Source organism: Amblyomma americanum, chromosome 5, assembly GCF_052857255.1.
Source record: "Amblyomma americanum isolate KBUSLIRL-KWMA chromosome 5, ASM5285725v1, whole genome shotgun sequence".
NCBI lineage: Eukaryota > Metazoa > Arthropoda > Arachnida > Ixodida > Ixodidae > Amblyomma > Amblyomma americanum.
Genome location: NC_135501.1, coordinates 187,821,377 through 187,845,899, shown reverse-complemented (window position 1 = coordinate 187,845,899; position 24,523 = coordinate 187,821,377). Strand labels below are relative to the sequence as shown.

The 24,523-nt window shown below is 49.2% G+C and overlaps 1 protein-coding gene across 1 annotated transcript in view; it reads left to right on the top strand.

Annotated features, from left to right (window-relative positions):
• The window catches only part of LOC144133238 (uncharacterized), a 72,332-nt gene extending 48,175 nt beyond the window's left edge, over positions 1-24,157 (top strand). The window contains exons 4-17 of the mRNA XM_077666147.1: positions 11,151-11,213; positions 11,848-11,983; positions 12,967-13,092; positions 13,210-13,286; positions 13,962-15,353; positions 15,487-15,558; positions 15,676-15,797; positions 16,356-16,498; positions 17,149-17,252; positions 17,758-17,857; positions 19,495-19,576; positions 21,261-21,375; positions 22,215-22,343; positions 23,579-24,157. Coding sequence (XP_077522273.1) covers positions 11,151-11,213; positions 11,848-11,983; positions 12,967-13,092; positions 13,210-13,286; positions 13,962-15,353; positions 15,487-15,558; positions 15,676-15,797; positions 16,356-16,498; positions 17,149-17,252; positions 17,758-17,857; positions 19,495-19,576; positions 21,261-21,375; positions 22,215-22,343; positions 23,579-23,842 — 2,925 coding nt within the window. The 3' untranslated portion in view covers positions 23,843-24,157. The remainder of the gene's footprint in view (positions 1-11,150; positions 11,214-11,847; positions 11,984-12,966; positions 13,093-13,209; positions 13,287-13,961; positions 15,354-15,486; positions 15,559-15,675; positions 15,798-16,355; positions 16,499-17,148; positions 17,253-17,757; positions 17,858-19,494; positions 19,577-21,260; positions 21,376-22,214; positions 22,344-23,578) is intronic.
• Positions 24,158-24,523: the final 366 nt, after the last annotated feature.

Here is a 24,523-nt window from a genome sequence, read left to right as displayed (position 1 = left end):
TCCCGGAGGCGGCTCTGCGCATGCGCACGCGCGTGCGCAACGGCTTCGGGAACGTATCGGATGTCGTACCTGGACCGGATGCGCCCTGCCACGGAGAGTTTATTAATATTGCCTGGAGGGATAGCAGGCGGCACTGCGTGCTTGATCCATCATGAAGTGGCTGGCGCAGGAATGCCGGGAAGATGAGGTTTCGTACTTGGCTTTTGTATTGGGGCATAAAACGTGGATTCGGCCATAGCAATACTAGTTTTCTCGCGGCAGACTTCGAAGAAGTGCTGTGGTAGTTTCTATTATCGAAGCAGAGAAAAAGGCGCTATTGAAATAACTTAATCCGCACGCAGAGGAAAGCGCAGCTGCCGATTCAGGGGTAGAATCCACGTTTTCAGCCCAACACTAGCCGAGCCAATGAAGAAGCCTCGTCTTCCCGGCATTCCCGCGGTGCGCGAAGTGCTCTTTTGAGAAACTCGCATAGACGGTGGCGCTAGCTTTCCCTCCGTAGATAATGTTGAGAAAATGTATGGCTCGTCCAGGTATAGCTATGGTGGCTAGCCACCACCATAGCATAACTGTGCGTTGAGGAGCCGATTGTCTCGACTGGCGTCGAGCAGACAACTGTGACCTGTTTGTGCATTCAAAGTTGTACGTACACCTAACTTCCGAACATATGCGAATTGACTCCGTGAACGGGCAAGAAACTGACCGTATCGCTTATTTGCTGGAGCGCGTATTTCTCCGAAAGAACTGCGAGGATTGCGTAGTGAGACAAACACGAGGGTCGCGGTTAAATGCGGGCATTCTTTTAATGCGCATTCGCCTATACTACACTTCAAGAGTGCCGTTTTTCGAGTTTTTCTGCAAGCGAAGCTGCGGTGGTGGTAGTGGTTTTTTTTTAATTAAAATAATAGTAAAAAGGAAGGAAAAGATTTTTCCTAGCGATTGCCCCGCCGCGGTGGCTCAGTGGTTAGGACGCTCGACTACTGATCCGGAGTTCCCGGGTTCGAATCCGACCGCGGCGGCAGCGTTTTTATGGAGGAAAAACGCTAAGGCGCCCGTGTGCTGTGCGATGTCAGTGCACGTTAAAGATCCCCAGGTGGTCGAAATTATTCCGGAGCCCTCCACTACGGCACCTATTCTTCCTTTCTTTCACTCCCTCCTTTATCCCTTCCCTTACGGCGCGGTTCAGGTGTCCAAAGATATATGAGACAGATACTGCGCCATTTCCTTTCCCCAAAAACCAATTATTATTATTATTTCCTAGCCCCGGCATCTGTCATCGATACTGAAGCACCTGAGCTTCGGTATCCCCCCTTTTTTTTTCCGTTCCGAATCACATGTCGACGCATGCCATATAGCCGAGTTGGCCTTCTCCCCCAAACCATCCACGTCTCGTTTTTTTTTTTTTTTCAAACAGCCTGCGCATGCTCCGTGCTGCGGCGTCTGTGAGGGCGAACTGTGTGGGCGACTGCACAGGATGCGGCGATCGCATATGCACCGCACCAACTGGAGTCGCACATATACACACCACGCGTCGTCGCGTCTGTCTCTCTCCCTTTCTATTTTTTATCTGCCTCCCGGAGCTGTCTGCACCGAACGGAGTCGGTTGGAAAGCAGCGCCCCCGTTCGGTCGTCGTGTGTCATCTGCACACGCATGTAGACCTTAGTGCGTCGACTTTGTACGAAGCCGTGTTCACGGTGAACGTATACAGGAGTAGCGTTTCGCTGTCGCCTAGCCGCATACGCGTGAGCAGTGCTCTTCATTGCCAGGCCTGATGCAGTATCGGTTGGTTTTACCGCACGTCGGCTTCTGGGAGGAACGTCCAGGGTCGACCGCCCACTGTGCTCTTCTGAATTGCAGATGCGAGAGCGTCCCCGTGGAGGCAGCCTGAAGGGGGGGGGGGGGGGGGGGGTAGTGTGAAAAGGCATTGTTCTCTAGCTGAGAGAGGGCGCTGCGCCTGCGGAGCCCGTTTCTTTCGACAATTTGCAGTGCGCAGTCACTTGCGTGGCTCCTCCTCAAGGACCGCGCTGCATGTGGTGGTTTTAGCCTGAAGCAGGACGCCGGCTACGCCCATACGCGAGACACCGCGGCACGAATGTTTCTTGGACGACGAGTCTCTCGCGTGACGCGATAAGTTCCTCCGGTTGGCTGGTCAATTACGCCATGCGTGCAGTGTAACGTAGCCCGTTCGAATCCTTCACTGTACCCTTGCCGTAGGTTCGCGAGGCCAAAGCTCTTTCCCGGTGCATTACAAAGGACTGCGGACGGTTTGTAGGTCGATTCAGGGCTTAATTGTAGTCTGTTAGGTTGCCTTCGCCATGATTTATCATTACTATCCCACTTTCGGACCCTTCGTTGGCGATACAGTGTGACTTTCTCCGCCGTAATCGACATCGCGTGATACGCAGGGACGCGGTCATTTTGCCTACACCTGAACTAACGACCCGACATGGCATTCGAGCGGAAGTGCCGTGCTTTTAGCCGCCACGTTGTACACTCGTGGCGTTTTAACCGGCAAATATATTAAACCGAATACGAGTGGCAAGCTATTTGCGGTTTCTGACCTACGATGGTCCCCATAATGGGTGGCTTATGTATGGAATGAGTGCTGCTCGATTTTTGGTGTTCGCACACAAAAAAAGTTGGGTGTTTTTGTGATAGATCTATGCATACGTTTCGAGTCAGTGAAAGAGCCTTCGATTGCCTTGCTTGTAGAGTCTTCTGTGTGCATTCAAGCAGCCCAGCTATGATTGAGTCCTTAGACCCGGTCCTTTCGCTGCATGGCGTCCCTCCTGTCCGCTTCTGTCGACGTACTTTTGGGTGGCGAAAGGACGCCGATTTAGCGAAGGGCGCGCGTGCGCTGTCTTGTCTCCCGGCAGCCGACGTCGTTCATCGTCTATGGAGGGGAATGGGTGGGGCAGGCGGGACGTGGGCCCACCCCCCGATCGACGAAATCCCGTTCCCCCGCACGTGCATACTCTGCCCGCAGCTGTCGCCTCGATAGCCACCCGCCGTAATGAGGGCGGCCGATGCTGGGTGGCTGCCCTCTTAATTGCACACGGCCTACACGTGTCCGAGCGAAGAGGCGGTTGTGTGTGCCTATGTGCGGTGCGTTCGACTGAGGCCTCAGAGGGCGCTGCTTCCCTCTTCCCAGCTTAGAACACAGGAAGAGCATAGCTTGTAATGGCAAAGAAGCAGGATGGCCGACCGGGACTCAAAGTTAAAAAAAGAATAGTCCGGAATAAATGAAATAGTCCAAATATGCTATCTCAGATGCTACGCTCGCCACCGTCTCTATTCAAAGGAATGCCCCCCAAAAAATCCTTGTTGGGGACCTTCATATGATTGCCTTCGTCTAGTATGGTTTGGTTTGGTTTATGGGGGTTTAACGTCCCAAAGCAACTCAGGCTATGAGAGACGCCGTAGTGAAGGGCTCCGGAAATTTCGACCACCTGGGGTTCTTGAACGTGCACTGACATCGCACAGTACACGGGCCTCTAGAATTTCGCCTGCATCGAAATTCGACCGCCGCGGCTGGGATCGAACCCGCGTCTTGTGGGCCAGCAGTCGAGCGCCATAACCACGCAGCTACAGCGGCGGCTCCTTTGTCTAGTATGGTGACAAGCATTGTTCCGTAGGGAGGTACCATTTTGGTTCTCAATGATCCCGCAGACATTGAGTATGGACGTACGTCTTCCAGTTTTCTAACTCTTTATAACACTTCTATGCCTGGTACCTGTATTGGACAATCCTCATGGCCCAAGGAGCCCGAAATGCGGCCTTTCCGCGATAATTCTATTTCACAAAAGAATAGCCTGTGGCTCAGGACGGTGTGGTTTTCTTCAGACTCTTATGGCCTTGTCGCCACACGCTCGAGAATGAAATACGTGGTACCGCCTTTGTCCATTTCTATAACTTTCTTTTCAAACTGCTCTTTCGCTGGATGCCGCGGTAGGGTGGTCTGAGCTAAAATGGCGACCACGAGCGCCGCCATCTTTGTTCTCTTCGTTTCGGTGCGGCAAATACGATATAGGCGGCGCAGCCTTGTATGACACGTCCGGTGCACGGCGAACTTCCTGGACACCCGAGATGTCGTCGTTTACGTCATTTCGTGCGCGTGTATAACCGACCCTTTCGTCCACGTAGATAGCTAATCCGATCCTGTAGCGACGGCGGGCCAGGCTTCGGCGCCGTTTTCTGCGCATGCGCAGAAAGAAGCCCGTAGGCAGCACGCGCCGCTACACCGAGATCGTATACGGGACGGCCGACTGGAACCGGATTTCCGGTTTACTGTGACAACAGGCGCTCGCCGCCCCACCACTGGACGCGTGCGGTTAGGGCTGGCGGGGGGTGTGCGTTTTTATCGCACCTTACCGTTTAGCTGTTCGTGTCATTCTCCGCACCAGCGTTCTGGCTGCCTATATACCTGCGACGGTGGTGGGTAAAATGGATCTCGAGAATCGACTCTGGACGTTTTTTTCTGGAGCCGTCGGATACGTTTGAGAGAGCACGTTTTGTCCGCGCACGCGTCCATCCCTCTCCCCCTCTTTTTATTTTTGCCTTCCGCTTTCTCCGCTTTTCGCATTTGCCGCCGCTTCGTATAGCAGTTCTCGGGTTGTACCGCACCTCAGCTGTCCGCGCATTCTAGAAAACGCGATGGGGGTAGTAGCGTGATGCCGACTTCCTACGGGAGGGGGGAAAAGAAAAAAAAAGGCTTTTGCGGCCTGTTGTTATCTTTGAACTCCGTATTCGCAACCTTTCTTTTTACGCCCCTTTTCGACCGTCCCGAGTCGTTTTCGCTGGCCGCACTTTCACCGGGGCCACATTCAGGACTCGATCGCGGCCACCGTGATCGCGGCTGAGTTCATTGAGCGGTTCACCGCCCAGCAACAGGATTCGACAAACCGCGTGTGCTGTGCGGAAAAGAGGCGAAAGAAGAAGTACACTTCCATGGGGAAATCTCGCGAAGCGATGAAAGGAACAGAATGAAAAGCCGTTGTCCGACCTGATTATGAGAGGAGGGGGCCGCAGCGCCGGCTAGCAGCTGCAGCCACTTTCTGAAGGGAGGAGGAGGAGTTCTGCTTTGCTGCGGTCCTTCGCTTCCTTTTTCCGAGCGAACCGCTGGAAGAATCAGGAGGGGGGGAGGGGGCTACTACTACACGGCGTCGGCTACGGCTACTCTCCTCCACGCCTTACCCCATCTCTTCGTGGTCGCACACACACACACCCCTTGCTGCGGCAGTAGCGGCAGCCCGACAGCAGCCCGCGTTTCGGGGTCACGGCTTTCTCTGACCGAGACCCGACCGGCGCGCGCGCCAGCATCACGCATCGCCGCCGACGCCGCCACCGGTCTCTCCCTCCTCTGCCCACCACCCTACGCACGCACAGGCCTCTCCTCTGCCTCCGACTTTGGGGGTAGCGTGCACGGCAATCTGTGTCGCTGCCCCCCCGCTTTTAATATGCATGCACTCCGGGGCTGTAGAAGGGGGCTGGATGAAACCGAAACGTTCCTCCGCCCGCGGTGCTGCTGCTGCAGCCGGCGATGCTCCGGGGCTGTGTGTTTTGTTTGTGTGTCGTCGTTGTGCCGGCTAATACTCGTGCCCCTTTCGCGCTATCGGTCGCATCGGTTGTTAATACGCCGGCACATGCCTTTCTTTCTTCCTCTTGTGTGTATTTTTTTTTTTACGCTCTGCGGCGTCCAACCTGGCGGCGGACGGTCGTGAAGCTCCCAGTGTCGTCTCCCAAGTGGTGCATCCGGGGGACGAAACGTTGCCCGGAGAAAGACGCTATCGATACAGTTAATGATGGGAAAGATGAGAGGGGGTAGGGCTAGCTTTGGTTTTGAGGCGCGAACCTGCAGCTGCCTCGTTGGATTGGTCCCCGCCGCGATCCTGGCGTTCGAGTCCCCCTGCCCGCGTTCGCTGAATGCCGCGCCGCTGGTGTCCTGGAACTGCGCAGCCCTCGCCCCGCTGCAGTACTCCGGGGCATTGTTCCCGAGGCCTGACCGCGATTCAGGTTCGGGCGTAATTTTGAGCTCTCGAAAGGAAGTCGTAGTCGCGGGACCGTTGCCCGCCCGTCGCCGCTCTCCACTCCAGCTGTGGCCTTTTGTTTCTTCGCAAGACATACGCCTAGAACCGTGGAACGCGAAAGCAGGGGGTTCATAATTTAAGAACCTTCCAGGCACGCTATGCTTTGTCCTTTGCTTCCAACTTACCGTCGGTGTGGCGGTCTCGTTCACTGCCGCGCCCACCGCTACCCTTCTAACACTGTGAGCAGAGCGTGCTGGGCGCGTGTTTCCGCGTCGTGGGGGCCTTTCGACTGACGGCGGCGTTGCTCACGTCTTGCCTTCCGCTGCACCCTTATATCCTTTCCCTACCCTTAGTTCCGCTTGCGCGTAACTCTTGGCAAGCTGAGAACGACGGCACGACTTCGTTCCTCCTCCGACGGCTCCTTGTCGTCGTCGGTGGCGGCGCTAGCTAGCTCTGTAGCCAGAGCGGCGTGTGTGTGTGCGCGCGCGGGCGCGAATAAAATATGCACTCTAAACGCGGACCGGAAAGAACGCGCGCCGTGTAGCTGGCGCGGGGGAGGGACTTTTTTCTCTTGCGCTCTCTCACCCTAGGCCAGGTAGTACGCAAGGGCTAGCGCGCACGACGGCGGGACGTGCCGGCTGGGAAGGGTCGAAAGTCTCTCGCGAAGTCCAGACGCTACACGTCCCCAGTGGGAAAATCGAATCCGACGCGAGGTTCAAAGTTCGCCGTAGCGCCGCCGTCGGCGGCGAGCTTCGGGTCCGGCCACCGCCGCCGTAGCGCTTATCTAGCGACTCGTAAAATTTTACACACCGCCGCCATCACCACTACCGGGCATGGAGGACGGCTGGCCACCTTGCATCTTTTCCGTCCGCGCGCCGAAGCCCGTAGTCATCGTCACTGCTCCGCCGTCCGCTACATTCGGACATTTTTCCGTTATCTATACGCGCCCTCCTGGCTCTTGGGCCCTGCTATATCTCGCGCTCCGTCTCGCCTGCCTCCGTTATCCGGCTCGTTGTAAAACACTTTTATTGTGGGCCGCGGTGGCGAGGGAGGAAGGATTCCTCTAGCGCGTCTCCACGAGCTCCCATTTCCGAAAGCTCGTGAGGGTTTTTTTCTAGCTGCACGCGCGCCCTCTGTATGGCGACGACGTCGCGTGTTCTCTGGCGGTCTCTGGCGGTTCTTCCCGGAACGAGGACCTCGGCTGTGTAACGCGTTTCGGCCTTGCCTGAGCCGCTGTTTTATATGAGGGGCATTTATTCCTACAGAAAAGCAGCTCATTGCAACCGGATTGCACATGCCCATCGCGCCTCTGGCCTTTCCTCTGCCTTTTACTTCCTGCTATTGATCTCTAGAAAAAAGGAGAAAAAAGTGCAGAGCATCGACAGAACTTCTATGACTTATCCGCTGCTTCTAGTAATTTAATGAGCAGCGCAGAAGAATATGTGAGCCTTACACTGCATCTGTGCATTGCCTGCCCAAATTCCAAAGAGAAGACGAGACATGTATGCAAATAGGCAACACTTCACACAGCATTGGTACATGCTGCTGCCTTTGATTGCTGATTCAGGCTCTGCCTTTCACAATGTTGCGTGGTTTTATTAGTTAAGCGAAGTGTACTCGTTGTCGAAAGTGATGACTGTGTGCTCATGCCCCTGCTGACTTTCTGTTCAATCGTACAATTCACCGACAGAATAGGGGTAAAATGTGCTTTGCGCAAGTTCTAGAAATGCTTCATCAGCTCTTTGATTCTGGGGCAGGTGCGTCTGTTCCTGTTAGCTCTACTTCCTTTGATTCCATGCTTTTTTTTATTTCCCCCGCCCCGCTGTAAGCAAGCTCATTCGTTGCCTTTTCCTGCGCGCCAGGGTGACGCTCCAGTGTGGCATTTCCTGCCTGCCTGCTGTTGCAGTTGTGCTCGAGTTGTGGGGCTCTAGCTTCAGTTCCAGGAAAAAGAACGACTCTGGTTTCATTCCTTTTATTAACTTTTGCTATCCATCCCTGAAGCACACACGCGCACAACTCTGCTTTTATATAGCGTGCAGTCCGGAGCCCACAGAAACAGGCAGGCGTATTGGAAAATCTGCTGTACAGGTGGCTGACTCGCAACCATTCCGCATCACTAGTTGGTTGGCTCAGAAAAATTAAAAAATGAAAAGAAAAAAAAAACTACGAGCCTCCTCTCCCTCCCTCTTTTTTTTTTCTGCCCCGCTCTTTCTTTTTCCTCTGTGGCTGCCAGCACATTGGGCAGAAAGCGCAGTGAGCGACCTGACACATGACAGAGGATAGACAGAGAGGTGGGGAGGGAAAAAAAAAACAGAAAATAATGAGCATAGAGCGGCGGTTCAAAAAAATGCCCAGCAACCTGTACTCTAGATGCCGTGGCTTTCCCTTTCTCTCACACGCATGCACAAAATGCTGCAGCAGGCATGCTTGTCGTTCTCTCTCCGTGCACTTGCCTCCCCTCCTGTGGTGAAGGCTCCGCCTCCACGTCTGTGTCCTCTAGCCGACCTCGACCAGAGTTGAAGCGACACAAGAGGAGAGTCTGCCTTCTCACTGTTTGCCGTTTTGCTTTACACTGACGAGAAAAGGGCGCTTTGGGCGGTTAGTCTGGTTTACAAATGTGGTCTTTCATTCTGTTTTCCATTCAGCCCTTTTATTTTAACTGTTTGACTGCAGAATCAGTGCTTCCTTTTTGTGCTCTTGAAAAGTAAATGTGCAGACCATGCTTGGAGAACAGCATGAAAAGAGCAGACCCACTACCATTTTCAAGTAACTGTTACTGAGTTGCCTTGTTATACCTCTTAACTTGGACACAGTTCTTTCGCATTTGTGGAGGTAGTAGAAACGTTTTGTGAAGCTAGGGTTGCAGCAGTCGCCTATTTCAGGGATAGGACTTTATGGTAATGATGGGAGTTGCATGCTAACTTTACATTCTCTGCGCACACACATAGTTAGCTAGTTTACTTTGCAAACCACTGTAGATAGCAAAACATCTCTCTGGAAAGGTTTCGCTTTGAGTGCCAGGTTACATGTAGGCTTGATATCTTTTGCCCACTTTTTTTTTCACTAGCTGACTGTTTGTAACCCTCAGACTGAAGTTAAGTGCCAGGTACAAAGCTGGAGTTTTTTTGTTAATATCTGCTGGTTAGGCTTTTTTGAGTGTTAACAATGCTATCCTTTTCAGCCAATCTGTTTTCTGTGTAATAACAGGAGATGAAATAAGCACTGGCTCTGCCTTTCGCTGTACTAAAAGCCCAATTTTTAGCCCTTTATTCAAAGCTAATGTTCTTGAACTTAGTATAGGATCCTCAAAGGTTGGCTTACTTCTACTGAATGGATCTTCACGCCGATGTAAGTCACATTATTTCATAGAGGTGACAGCAAGAGGCCATCCTGGCTGGCAACAGTTTAGCCTGTGCCGCTTGGAAGCAGGATGGTGGCAGGTGTTCTGCCTGCCTCACGAGCTGAGCAGCTGGGGAGGTGGGGGAGCAACCAACGAGAGAAACAAACGTGCTGGCACCCTGGGGAGCAGCCTCATTCGGGCGGAACGGAGGAGGTCCGCTCTGCCATGCTTGAATGGACAGATGTCGTTGTCAGTGCAGGCACAGAGCCGAGGGGGAGAGGGAGTGGGTGAGGAGGCAGCCCCTTCCTCTCATTGTCACCTTTTCACCTCTGGGTGCCCCGCGTGCTGCGCATGCAGTCGCCGTGTCTTTGTTTCCTGGCCAGTCCGTTTGACGTGTCCTGTCGAAACAAGGGGCACCCCCGAGAGGCTTAGCGCCGTGCTGGAGTTTGGGTTTCCCGGCTGGCTGGCCAGTCAGTGTGCTCTCAGACACTTGACTTTTTTTTGCCTTATTACCGAGGTTTCCACGGGGTCTGTGGCACTGTGGTAGAAGAGCAGAGTTCTCTGAGGCACTGTTATCTAGCTTGATATTTATCGTTCCATTACATCCACCGCCGCCGTCGGTGTGCTTTCATTGTTCTTGACTGCTTGATAGGTATTCTGTTTATCTGGCACTTCATATGCACTACAAAGACAAGTGCTGCACTCGAAATAGGGTCATGTAGGCAAACAAAAGTTTCATTGAAACTCGTGCACTCCAGAGGTTGCAGACAGGTCGGGTATCTTTGCTGGTCTTGTCTTCTGGGAATGTGGGGGAGGATTTCATTGTTTTGAACTGGCTTCTCTCTGGAGCCGCCTGGTGGGGGTGTGGATCGCAGCAGATAGGAGCGTTTTGCTGTGAGAACCTAAGCTTCAGTAACATGTTGCCATGCCTTCACAGTGTATGAGATTAGAAAAAAGGTGGTGTCTGAAGCACAGAAAACGCTGGCTGCAATCGTTCGCACCTACTGATGAAATTGAGGCCTCCCAGCCCTTGATGGCAGTGGTCGCCAGTACTTCCTTGTCTCACTACTGCTTCATCTCGCGGCAGTACCTAGACCAAGGGGGACAGCAGTTGCGACATTGAATGTCGCTGAATTTGGCCATTGGCTGTGACAGGTGTGCCACAGAGAGAAGGGAGACGCTGAAAATGGAAGGTCCCTGCACATGTTTGCTGAGCACTCCTGAAGCGAGGTGGCCACTTGCATTGGCCTTATCAGGGGAACACTTTCCCTTGTGGGGTCATGCCGACGACGTAGGCGGTATCAGAGGCGATAGGGGTTGGCTAATCTTGCCGTTTGGGCAGCGCAAGGCTAGCTTCTCTTTGATGAGGGTGGAGGGGGAAGCCTCTCTCCTTTTCCTCGTTGCCTTTACCGTTGGAGGGCGCACCAAACCCCAGGCAGGCTTCGGCTCATTCTGTCTAGAGGGGGTGCGTGCTTGCTGTGTCCTGCCTTTGTGCAAGGTGTGTTAAACGTGCTTTTTTTCACGGCTTTGTGTAAAGCTGGAGCAGGCGTTGTTTGAGTGTAAGTATTCTGCACTAAGATCTTAGGCGGAGACCACTGGCTTCGCCAGGAGTGCTTTTTCTAGTTTTTTTTTTCTGAAGGGGCTAGCATTTGTTTTGACCTTGATAGAGTGGGGTGAGAAGAAGAGGAAAATGTCGTTATGGTATGGGTTTACCTCATTTCGGAATGGCTATGCTCTTAGTGGAGTCAATTCACTGACTCACCTTCATTTCTTTATCTTTCTCCAGGTCAACCATGAAGATGGACAGGAACTTTCCCTCCTCTTGGAGCAGCAAAGGGAGCGCATCCAGGTATGCCATACTGTGGTTGTTTTGAGGTGTTTGCTGCCACGTGGCTTAGCTTCTGCATGAGAGCCTGTATCACGCAATGTTAAGTGTCCAATTTGACAGTTTGGCACCCATATTTTTTATTTTATTTTTACCACTGCTTGAAAGGTATTGTAACAAAAATTTCCTACATTGGGAAATCTCAGTACAATGGGCCTGCATGAAGTGGCTCTTATCCTTTCATTTACCTTTTTTTATAATTACTTTTCATATCTGGTATTGCTTTTATTCTTAACCTGTAGCTGGTAAAGCCAGCCTTCTTGTGAGCATACTTCTGTGAGGGCATTTATGCGTGCACTGGAAGTCAATACATTATGAACGCTTTATTGGCGAAAAGCGTTTCATTGCTTCCTTTGCAAACAACATGGAATAAACATATGCAGCCTGATTCTGGGGGTAGGAATCGCTGAGTGCAGTTTCAAGTTTCAAGCAGCATGCTCCGGATGCAAAGAATTCAAATTTCTTTGGCTAAGTCGCGTTTCATAAACTTTTGGCGGCGGGTGTACATTGATGCTAACATGGTGTGGGATTGCACTTTGCACATGCAGTAAGAGGAGAGAATGGGATTTTTTCTCCATGCACTTGCCCGTCTGTGCAGGAGCTTGAAAAGGCACTGTCTGAAGCTGCCATTCAGCGACAGGAAGAAGTGGCCACCCTGCAGAGTCATCATGCCAGGCAGCTTGCCGAGGCACGGTTTCAGCAGCAGCAGCAGCAGCAGCAGAATGCGGCTTCAGGTACGTTGTGAAAGCCCCCATTTCTTGCATGTGGCCTATCGACTAGTGCAGCCCTGCTCTGTGATCTTGGCCAGGGCCATGAATTCCTTTTTGCGCTGTGTTCTTTGTCACAAAGCACACAAATAACTTGAGTAATATCATGTCAGGGTGTGCCAAAGCAATTATGATTGCCTGGTGAGCTTTTCAGCATGTGTGAAAGTTGAAGTAGACAAGCTCTCTTGCATCTTCTTCCCAGTAGAAAGATGTTGATGCAACTGAAAGCAAGAAAAGAAATTGTAATCATGCTTTGACACCTCAACACAGTTACTAGCTAGCATGGTGGGTACTGTTGGTGATTGTGTGGGACGTATGTAATACCCCATCTTCGTTGGAAATTTCCAGCATTGAGCTTTAAATCTTGGAGTAACCAAGAGGGAACATGGGAACATACTGAATAGGAATGGAACTCGCATATTAAAACACTATCAAGCTCTATCCTGACCATTTTGGTCACACATTTTTGTACACTTTGAGCACTGCACCTGTTTTGGGGACTCATTAATGTGGAGCTGCGTGTTGCAGTGCACGAGATCATTGTTTAGTACCTGCCAGGCAGTAGCCATGCTGTTATGGGGCAAAAACACAAACAAGCAAACCCTGAGACTTCTTACGGGGCGAGGAGTTCTTGCACTCACAGTTAATCCTGAGCTTTCTGGTACGGCATCTTCCATAGACAAGAATATGTCTCTGTGGTGTAAAAACTGTAATTCTTTACTTGTTACTCAAGATATTGTGCTGTTTTTTTGCAGCTTTATAGCTTCTTATTCCTTTATATTCCTATTATAGATACTAATGTCAGTATGGGCCTATTTGCTTACTGGCATCCTAGTATAATAATTTTTTTTGTTAAAAAGTAAATGTGACTTAAAAATTGCCATGTCCAGGCGTACTCAAAGCTGATTTTCTACAAGCTAGCTGATTATGGGTTTTTAAACCTGTTTTAGGAGCTGAAGCATCGCAAACATCTAGTGCAGAACGACAAGCATCTGGCCCGGATGCCGCTGCGGAATTGCTGCCACAGAAGAAAAGCAAGCTAAAAGATGATAGCTGCCAGACTGACACTGTGCATGGTAGGTTATGCTGTGTGGAAGAGTTTTCTGTTTGTTCACAAGGTCTTCAGGCCTTTACCTTGAAGGACTGGTATGCACCTTTCCATTGGGCATGTGTTCTTTGTCTTTTATTTTCAGATAGCACAGTCGAGGACTTGCTTGAAGAAAAACAGCAGTTGGAAGCAAGCCTTGTGGAACTGGACCAACAGAACCAGGCAAGCTCCACTTAAATACCGGGCTTAATAAGTTCTCAGAGCACTCGTTTTGAGGAGCATCTGATGTCATTGTACACAATTTTACTTATTTCATCTGTTATTTGCTAATTTGCATTATGGTGTATTATGGCAAACGCCCCTCCAAAGGAAGCCCTTCAACCATTGTCATCGACCTGTTGTCATAACGTTCCAGTCAACCATCTTGCTCCTGTCATTGCTGCTAACAGGTGCATGCTAGCAGGTACAAGGCAGGTGACTGCGATTTTATGGCAACAGGCTGGCGCCATTGGTTTGAGGGCTTCCTCTGACGGGCGTATGCCATTTTTTTCTTGAGCTATGCTGTATTGCAGTAAAAAGAATCCTTTAGTTACAAAAACAGTTTGAGGGACCTTCTTGAATTGTTGGCAGTTTAATAATGAATGATATGTGAAAGTCAAAATTTCCGTGGCAACAAAGCATAAGAAGAAAATTAGAGACCTTAAATGCCATCTAGATTTCTTATTCTTTCTAAATGCATAAAAAGCTTCTGGTCCTTGGTGTGTAGATGGAATTTTTCAGTGGACCCAAGCTTTCCCGAGAGGTAACTGTAACTGCTGCTCTAGTAAAGTCTTGCCCTAAAATATTGCACTTGAAGAACTACATTGACACTCATTTAACAAATGATCTTTATTACAGGAAGCCATTGCTAAACTTCTCGCCTTGAAAATGAAACTCGAGGCAGAAAATCGGCAGCAAGGCCAAGAGCTGCAGAGGCTACAGAAGCTTTGTGAAAGTCACCAAAAAACAACTTTGTGTCAAGCCTTACAGACTGACCGTGTACCACTCAACAATGCAGCAACAGAGACAGAAACTTGCAGCGAATCTTTTCCAATGTCTTCAGTCGCTGTACAGGCTGAAATTGTGCAAGAACCTTCTTGTAGCCTCTCAGTTTGTGAGTCAGAATCTAGACCTGGGGAAGGTGCTCGTTGTGCGACCCAGGAAAGCTGTGAAGGCACTAATTTAAGGGAAAGCCTCGAGGAAGCACGAGAGAAGTGCATCCAGCTTGAGCGCGAGCTTGCCAGCCGCAGTGCTCGCGAGGGAGAGTTGGAAAAGAAGATGCAGGAGTTGGCAGCCAGTGCAAAAGTGGCCGCCTCCAACAACGGCTTTGGCGAGCGTCAGGAAGGAGATGGAGCCGCCGCCCAGGACACACCGACGACACTCACGGTCAACCTGGAAGAACGTCTCCGCAGCCTGCAAGCAGACAAGGACCGCATCCTGTCTGTGATGAATGAGAAGTCGCGGGAGAGCAGCTCACTCAAGGCAGAGGTGCACCGGCTACTCGGCGTCGTGGCCCAAGAGCGGCAGGCCGTTGCAAAACTGCGGCGTGAAAAGGAGCAACAGGTGGCTTCTGCTGGGGCCCGAGAAAGCGAAGACGCGGAGCTGACGCGGCAGGCCCTTCGCAACCTGTCACAGCTTGTGCGAGACCGTGAGCTCGAGGTGGAGGCCGAGAAGCAGAAGAACAGCACCCTGCTTCAGCTTCTGCGGCAATGCTCACCTGTGGATGGGGAACAGCTCAAAGAGCTGCTCGAAGAGCGTGAGTCGCTCTCGCAGCGTGCCGCCCTTGCAGATGAGGAGCAGAGCCGCCTCAAGGTGGCACTGCAGCAGAAGGAAGGGGAGCTGAGTGACCTGCGGGCAGAGGTGGATCGGCTGACGCTAGACCTGGGCCTGGTTCGCTTGGAGAGCGACTCTGCAAAGCAGAAGGTGGAGGAAAAGGCAAGCGCGCTCGCAGCAGCACGGGAGGAAGCCCTGGCTCTCAGGCAGCGCATAGCAGAACTGGAGATCCGTGTGCAGGAGCTGCAAGACCAGAAGGACCAGCTTGTCCAACAGCAGAACGAGAGGAAGCATTTGCAAGATGTGGGAGAAGTCATGGCTGACAGCAGCTTTCAGAAGTCCCATTCAAGAAGCAGTTCAAGTTCCACACAGCCAGAGACCCCGTCAACACAGAAGGACCTGAACGGTATGGCTGTACTGGCTTCCAGTTCCTTGGTTCAACACTGGCAGATGCAAGCTGAGAGGTATCAAAACCAGGTGAGTTGGCCATTTTATTTTGGGGGGAAGGGGGTGGGGGGTGAACATCAACTTTCCTAGTATATTGAGTTGCAGTTCATATTTTTCTTTCTTTGACACTTCACTTTATTTTTTTTAAATCCCACCCGGACAGGTTCAAGAGCTCCAACTGAAAGAGGCCAAGCTGAACAAGGAACTTGAACGGCTTCGAACCCACCTGATTCAGGTACCCCCAGGGCCTTTTGCTGGACTCTCCTGTTCTAATTACTGCGACGTTCTTACATGACCCACCTTTCTCTGCAGTCGCATTGAGCTCGTCTGCTGTTACTGTTGTTCTACGCAGATGGAAGAAAGCTATACTCAGGAGGCACTCCAGGCCGAATCCCGGGAGGAGAGTCTTCGGGCCCGTTTGATGAAACTGGAGGAATGGGCACGAGTTTCGGAGTCTGCTGCTCACAATGCCACGTGAGTGCCCTGTGTTGCACTTCTGGCCCCTTAAAATATTATTAATGTTTTTGAGACAAGCAGTGTATGCTTCTTGATCTGTCAGTTGTCTTAAGAAGCTTTGTCAGTTGCCTTATGAAGTTTAGTCTTATGTTTTCGGGAGGTGAAGCGTCAACTGCGATTCATTTTCGGTCATATTTTTGCACAACATTCAGTTTTTCAAATTTTTCCCTTCAAATTGTCTGCTGTACTGTTTTGAGTTTGTCCAAGCAAGCCTTAGTTCAAGAGTTGCCAACAGGCCAAGAATTTTTTTTTACGGTGTCCTGGTATTGTAGTGCATTTTATTAGTGAACAGAGGTGTAGGGGCATGGGTTGTACCATATGTTCTTCATAGTTTGTTGCCTGTCAAATAAATTTGTTAAGTAAGCCTTTCAGATAGGTCTCAAGCTCTGCTGTGAGCAAGTTTCTTTGTTTGCTCGGACTGCGTGTAACAAATTACACATTTGTGTTCGCTGCTAAAAGGGCTGAAATGTCCAAGTCCACAGCTGAATTCTTTACTTCTTTTGGTGTGTTTTTCAGGGAGCAGGCAAACCAACAAGTTGGTAGCCTGGCACAGCAGTTGGCCTTGGCCCAGTCACAGCAGTCGGCTCTTGCAGAAGAGCTGCGCCACAGCAAGGCTTCACTGGCCAACCTGCAGTCTGTCCTGGACCACTTCCAGACAGGTAACAGTGTTCCTGTTCTTGTTCACCCTGCCTGATGGGCTTGCACATGTCTACCATATTCGCCCCAAGCACGACGACTCTGTGTGAAGCGTTTGGGTCATAAACTTATCTGCTCCTGTGACAGAAAAATCTTGTCAGGTCTCGGCAGGGCATGTCACTTGCGCAACATTGGTCATTCTTTCTGTATTGAAGACAGAATGTGTGCAGTCTGAACAGTTTGTCAATTCCCTTATCTCACACTCTTATTCTTTGTATGTTCCCTCTGAAGTGGCATTTCAGGTGCGTTTTCCTCTCAATTTCCAAGCCTGGCATCATTAAAGTGCAGCAGTGTTGTAACACTGCACTAGAGCACCAAAAAAATATGTGGCAAAATGACCTTCCATTTGTCTTAGCTCAAATTTGTTTTGGCACATTGCTTGTGTAGTCTAGTTATAATTGGCACAGCTGAATGTGAAAACCTCAGGGCATGTTTCGCATATACTTATTCACTGGCTCCATTTCTTTACATCTGTTTATCACCCCAGCATGTATAGTATTTTACTTGGAGTAAGCAGCATTTGTGAGAAGTTCATGGTGGTAACTGTGTCTTACATAGTATATTTAATGTATCCTTGGGCTAATCGACACTGCTTTTTCTTTTATCTCTACAGAAAAGGACAGGGAGATTCAGCTGCTCCGCTCTTCGTACGAGTCTCAGCTGTCCATGGAGAGAGAGAAGTCTCAGCAGCTTGTAGCTCTGGTCACTCAAAAACAGGTGTGTTTCCACGCAAATCTTTTCGAAAAGTGGAATTGCTGGTTATAGGAATGCGGAGGCCTTTGCAGGTTTGAACTGTCATCTGCTGGCTGGTGATGTATAGAAAAGCTGTAGAGAATAGACATTTGTGAGGATGCATGCCACTTAGAGCTGTAAAGAAACATACCTTATGATATGGCAAGTGTACCAGACTTGAGACTTGATAGCAGACAAGCAGTATTGTTTTGCCTACAAGGAACTCTTTGAACTTGAGAAGAAGGACAGTAGATGAATTGTAGTTTCAGTTTTGCATGCCTCACACCTTTTGGTAACCTTTTGAAAGGCTTATGCCAGGGGTATTTGACATTGTTATATATTGAATATGTTACAGCCTGGCATTCTAGTTATAACTTTGGATGCTTTCTGTCTCAAGACTTGTTCGAGAGACTTGCTTAATTGTTGACATATGCTGTCCTTGCATTGGCACTGTGAATCATGGGGGCATTCACCATTGGTCAATATGTAGGAGCAACTAGAAGGAAGCAGAGACGCTCTTGAAGCTGCTGAGCGACTGAGCCAACAGCTGGACCGACGAGAGGAAATAATAGCGGCACTGAAGCAGCAAAGTAAGTCCACTTACTTTGTCATGCCATGCATTTCCTTGTCTCTCTGCTGTCTTTTTTTTCTCCCTCCACTTCTTGTTGTTTCTTTTGCACTGATGGCTCAAGCACGGATTCAGCACCCCCAAGCCCCCGGCACACTGTGGGGAGTGCTGGTGATGAGTTGGCGACAGAAGTCTTTGCACGGTGACTGCCCGGGGAGAGACGCCTTCTGCACCGGCGCCTTGCCGAGGCCTAATCTCATTTGGTATCTCTGGGGAGATGAGGAACGCCCGGGGAACCAGATGAGATGCTGTCTCGGGGAGGCCCACCCATGCATGGCACACACTCGCACAACACCGCACGTCTTCTTCACGTTTCTGTTTTTTTTTTTTCCCTCACTGTTCTCCATAGTGTTGCTGTCTCTTCAGCCTGTCTCCTCAACTTCGGGACCTTCACTGTTGCTGGCACTAGTCTGGTGGTTTTGTTCCCCTTGTCTCCTTGGTCTTCTGAGCTGCAGTTCGTGCCTCGAGTTGAAATGTCTTGCACTCTGTTCTCTGAAGGCCAGAACCTTGATTCTGTAGACAGTGCCTGTTGGTTTGGGTGAGCCGGGTCCTACACTGTTCACTTTGGAATGCATGACCTCGGCACGCTTGGTTGTCGGTTTAGATAGTTGCATGAGTTTTGTATGTTTCGTCCTTGATCGTAAAAGCTGACTGTAGTTTCGTGTGCTGTTTGCCATTTGTGTTGACTGTTTATGTTGTGTTTGTCACTGACGCACATATGCAGAAGTTTGACTCATTGCCAAGAGCAGCTTGGAAATGCTAAGCCTGATGACCGAGTAAATTGACGTGTTGAATACCGCTTATCGTAAGGAGGTGTTGTAAATGCGATTTAAAATTATTAAATGAAATGTTGGAGATAGTAGCTTCCTTTTAATTTAGTTGGCATTAATAAAATCAATTCTGCAGATATATGCAGAAAACTAAGTTTGTTAGTATCACCTGCTAGTAGTTAATAAATATTAAGTGCAACTGCACCTATCATATGCATACTCTTTAACTTTGCAATGTTTAACTACCTTGTTACAAAAACCTGTTCTGTTTCTAACGGGTAACTTATTAGGCAGGCAAGCTTTTTTGTCCACTGAGGCAGTCTTGAAGTCACGAATAAAGTTCCATGGCATTACAGAGTTTGCTAGAGCTTTTTGAAGCATTGTGACGTCTCACTAACTGCGGTAGTTGATGTGTCTGTGGTGCTCGATGAGTGCCATCGTCTGGCGCATGCTTGTCGCTGCCGCCTCAGGAGCATGAAGCATGGCATTGCCTGGCAAGTGCCCCTCGTTGGCGTCATCCCGAAGAGGAGCTTGGAAACCTTGGCTGGGCCTGGGCCTGAGTATTACATCAGGTACTGGTCTGACAAGTAGGAACCAGTACCTGTGTGATATTCACTCCCCCGCCCCAGACGCTGCATCGTTCTCCGTCTCTCCCATGCACGGACTGTTGTGTGTGCGCCAGCACCGCTCGGAAAAACCTTGCGTGTAACACCAGTGCTTCATGTGGTTGTCGCATGACACGTGACTAGGAACCGCGTGATCTGCTTTTTTCCCACTTGGTTGACGGTGCTCTGTAGGGTGGAGCCAACAGTGACTGTGTCATTTGCAGTTGCAGATAAGGAGGCCGAGGTGGAAAGGATACGACAGGAGGTGTATGATGTCCGCAGCACAACGGAAGGAAAAGTAGACAAGTAGGTGTTCCTGCTGGAAGGCACATGTCTTGTTGAGTGTTTCGTTTTCTGATTAATTTGCGCTAGCTCTTTAAAAAGGCTGGTAGCTGGCACTCTCGAGCAGCTTACATAGATTGATGTCAAATATTTGTATTGGGATGTGCAGTAGAACCTCGTTGATACTTTAAAAAAATGCATGAAAAACGTATTATGCAGGAAAACGTATGATCCAAACCGCTCAGTTTTGAAAAATGTAACTGTCCAATGCGTTACCAAGGCATTTATTGACAATTTCACTTCATAAAAATGACGGTTAGCATTTCGTGGCAAGGGGTGTGAACAACTCCTTTTCTAGTGCTCGCGGAATTCAGTCCTCGTTTGCGAGGAAGGAAGTTCGCAACGCATCCGTTCCGCCAGAGGTAGTTGCGAAAGTTCACCGAAGGCTCTCTCTCGTAGTTGTGGATGCTTCGCCTCTTTGCACCGATGCACTGCGGGGAGGCACGACGGTGGCTGACTGTCGCAGCATTCTTGGTCTTCATGTTGCGTTCACCAGACCCGGCCCGCTCGTACGCAAGCCCATCGCTGTAGTTCTCAGAGGGTTTACCACTTGCCCAAATAGGCACCACGAAGAACCCGCAGTGCATTGTATTTTTTTTTGATGCTTCATCTTTCGTCTGGGTACTGCAGAGAAGCAACCACTGCGGGCATTTGGCATTCCAGTTCTCCATGTCGCCTGTCCCAAGGTCCGCCGCACCTGTGTTTTTGCACGTATGCGGTTAGTCGCTAAGCGTATTATAGTACAACCAGAATTTGTCGAAATTTTAAGCGTAATATCCGGGAATCTGTGTTATTTGGGAACATATTAATTGGGAGAGAAGTGGCATCATTCTAGTGCCAGCGATATTGAATGCCTGAACAGGGAAATTGCATGAACCAGGAACGTATCAACGAGGTTTTACTGAATATGCTGAATTTTCTGTGTGCCATCCAAACAGTCACAGGGCTGTTCGGCAGATCCGTAATGCATGTAGTTTATTGGACTTCTATGTTCATGTTGTTAAATTGAAACATGCCTCATCCCATGACCACAGTTTGTCTACCTGCAGCAGGCGTGTTTTTGAGAAACTATGCTTTTAATCATTAATGGTGCAAACAGATACCTAGAAAAATGAGTTTAGAGTGAGAGCACTGCTTGGTGCTTCACAGGAGGCCTGTTTTTTTTCTTCTTCTCTGTAAACTACTAGGAGAGCATGCACAATGCAATTAATACTGCAAAGTGCAGGCATTCTTCATGTCATTGCTGATGGTTGTCAAGATGTGTAGCTCCATTAGTCATTTGCTATGGTGCTCTTTGGCCAAAGCTGCCCTTGGACCATAAAAATTCATCATCAGCACCTTTAGTCATGTGCTATAGCATCCAAGCTCTCGTAGTGGATTACTTCGTAGTGCAGCACATGGGACAGCACAAAAAGGTAGATTGGACGAGAGGTAAGCGTTCGTCCCACCGACCTTTCTGTGCTGCAACATGTTTCGAGCTATGAAGTAATCCATTTTTAACCATGAGCTAACTCGCCCCAAGGCAAACGGTGCTAAAATTTTTTCATAGTGGAACAGTTCTGATGAGGCGCAGTTTTCAGGTGGTGAAATATCAAGGAAATTTTTGCATTGCTATATGCTTTGTTCCTTTCTTTTTTTTTTTGTGCAGGCAAATAATGAAAAGCTTAGTGCTAGGTTACTTTAGCAGCCCACAAGGTCAGCGGCCTGAAGTGGTTCGACTTCTGGCCCGTGTTCTGGACTTTAGCCGGGATGAAATGGACAAGGCAAGTTATATCAGTTTGCACGCTTTTTGTACCAATAAATTATCCTGTGTTTCGCTGATGTTGGTAAGGCCATGACCCATGGGATTGAGTGAATGATACCTTATACTGAATGTAAAGCACACAGTACTTGCGGGTGCTAGATATTTTTGAAAAAAGAAAAACGGTCATAATAGCCATGACCTCTAATGCACTGTGATACCTAATGCCGCACAAGATAGTCTTTTTAATTAAAAAGCATTTGAAGGCCTACCCTTTCACAGAGCTCATTATTTTCTTGTGCTGTTTTGGTGTTGCAGGTAAAAATTAAAATGATTTTTTTTTTTTGGAATTGCATGTGCATTACAATGCCCCTTGTTACCTTGTACTGTCATGACCAGAATAATATGGAGTATGCTTCGGTGATTAAACTCCTCTCCTACATTACCTAGGAAAAATTGAGTGTTGTTTAATATTTACGCAAGTAAGGAGCACATGTGTGCTTGTGGGTAAGCGTAGCAAACCTTCCTACTTGTACACGGCGCGAAGGATATGCCAGAGTGTGCCATGTCAATCCTGCAGAATGGCACTTTCAGATGCATGAATTGGTAATTCCTAAGTCTATGCCCTTCACTGTTCTATAGTTAAACTTGCTTGTTTTTGAACTTTTGGCTAGGAAAATGGATTTTGCTTGCTTTAACAGAAGTAGGGTAGTCGTGTGTAAAGGTTGTGAAGTATTCTCGCACCTTTCCTGAAAAGCTACTAGAACTGCTTTTCTATCCTCACTTTTATTGTGGTGCTGCCTTGTGCTCTTAAAGACTTGTATTTGCAGTATTGATGATTTCATGATGGCTCTCTCACAGGCTGGTATCAGCCTGGGCCCTCAAGATGGCAGGGTCCACATTGGCTGGATCTCTGGCTTCTTCCGGAAGTCTATCGGATCAAGCGCACCCTCCAGCACCGGCGCCATAGCCAGGCCACTTCATCACCAGGTGGGGAAATGGTCGTTCATGCTAGTCGGTAGCTGATCACAAATTCAAGTGGCGCTGTAACCACTACCGCTACCAACCATCACCAACTACCACTATTACTTTGATACCAATGCCGCATTTAACTTCATGAGGCACGGCCATTCGGGAGGAGGTCTGCACGGAACGAATTGTGAGGTGCTATACTACAAAGCATTGTAGATCACAAGGCATTGCATGCAGGGATAATTACAATGGGAGCCGAAAGTGCTTGTTGAATACCAGCTCAGTAGTTACTTTCTATGGGCATACCGCACCGCGTTCCCTGTGCTGTTCAGAGATGGCACTCAAAGTTCCAGGTGTGGTGGCACCCTGTGGTTTTATTGTGCTCTGGCCTCTCACTAGAGAAAACATAGCAGACATGACACATGCAAGAGCACTTCTTCCGAACGAGAGAATAGATGCGTTAAATGCAAATGCAGGCAAAAGTAATTGGAGCATGCTATTGTCTTCTAACAATTTTAACTCGTTGCCTAATTGAAACTGGTGGCAGTGGTACGCGCATGCTGGTAAGTAGATGCTAGTACGCTTTCTCGTGGGCAGATAATGTTTGTGCAGTGCATATTTGATGCAGAACATACACACTTCAAACTGTGCAAGGGCACAGCTTGATTGCCAGTTTCCGTTTTTATACCTTGCATCCGTCTTACGTGCGCATATTCCTGCTTCAATTTAGTACCCTGCATTTCACTGTGGCTCAGTTGACTGCATTGCCCAAGTTCATTTGAATCTAGAAAACCTGTCACCAGCAGGATTTTTTCTGCAGTAACGGGAGTTTCTTCGCACAGCATAACTGGGGAATTTGAACTATTTTTGTTTTCAAATTATCTACTGTCAAGTTGTTGTTTGTTTGGATAAATGCCATCTCAACATTCTCGAAGATTTGAAGACTGGCGTTTAAACAAATCTGAATATTGCACATATATGTATCTCAAGTAGTGGGTTCGATAGGATGTCAGAATGGGAGCACGTATCATTAGAAAGAGCTCTGCAGTGTTGATGCTTACCCCCTTGAACTTGTATCTTGTCTAACTAATCCCGCTTGAAAGAATATAATAAACAAGTGTGTGTCAGTAATTTGCAATAAATCATGGGTGCCTGAACAAACTGGCAGCGTTACCACGGTGTGCTTTTTCTGCAGCCAGCATAGTGATGCGAATGCCTTAATTCACTTTTATATTTGCACTTTTCCTGTGCAGTCCTTTTCGGCACTTTTTGTGAAGTTCCTGCAAGAGGAATCCGAGCCCCAGCAACAGGTCCGCCTGCCAGTGGAGGCCATGGCTTTGGGAACAGTGTCGCGGCTGCCAGCCATCAAAGCAGCTGCCCCGAAGCCAGATCCAACTCCGCACCTTTTGTTGCAGCCAATTTCGGAGTCTCTGCCAACACTGGCTCCAGTGACTGTAGTTCCAGAAGATGCCAAAGGCGCGTCTTCCAGTGCATTCCTCCAGGAAATGCTGAGCTGAATCGACAGAAAGTGGCTTTCCTTGCTGCGCGCACACTCAGTTTTGAAAACTAGGGGCTCTCTGCCCACGGCAGAACGTTACAAGAACCCGTTTTTTAGAATACATGTTATTTTTGTACATTGTGTCAGCTGACTCTCAATTACATTGATGTCCATTGCTCGTCACTCTTGCCGTGCTCTGCCAACAGCGGGTGGTTGATGTACACTTGGCGTCAAAGGTTTCCAGATCACGGGAATCACAAAAATATCCGTTTTCTCATAGCCTGGGTGTCCAAGCCTGAAAATAAAATGCTTACTGCGATTTTCTGAAACCAAAGCTCGCACTGCACAATTGATTATTAGGCTGGTCTGGTGGGATAAAACTCGTGAGCGAAGTGGCACATGCCCCTCAAAGGGGCTTCCAACCGATGACGTCGCAGTTAATACCATAGCGTGACATCAGAGATCGTTGCCAGGTACCTCTGTGGAATGAGATCAACCGAGATGTCATGACAAATGGTCGATGCCACTGTCTGGAAGGCCTCCTTTCTCGAGTTGTATCTGACTATAATGAGATTGCCTTTTAGTATGGATAGCTGAGCAGGGCATCTTTTCCACAGCAAGCGACAATGGCATTTTCATATGTTCAATGCAAACAGTGTCCAGGCAGTTCAGGTTTGGGCACTATTTAGAATGCAACCCT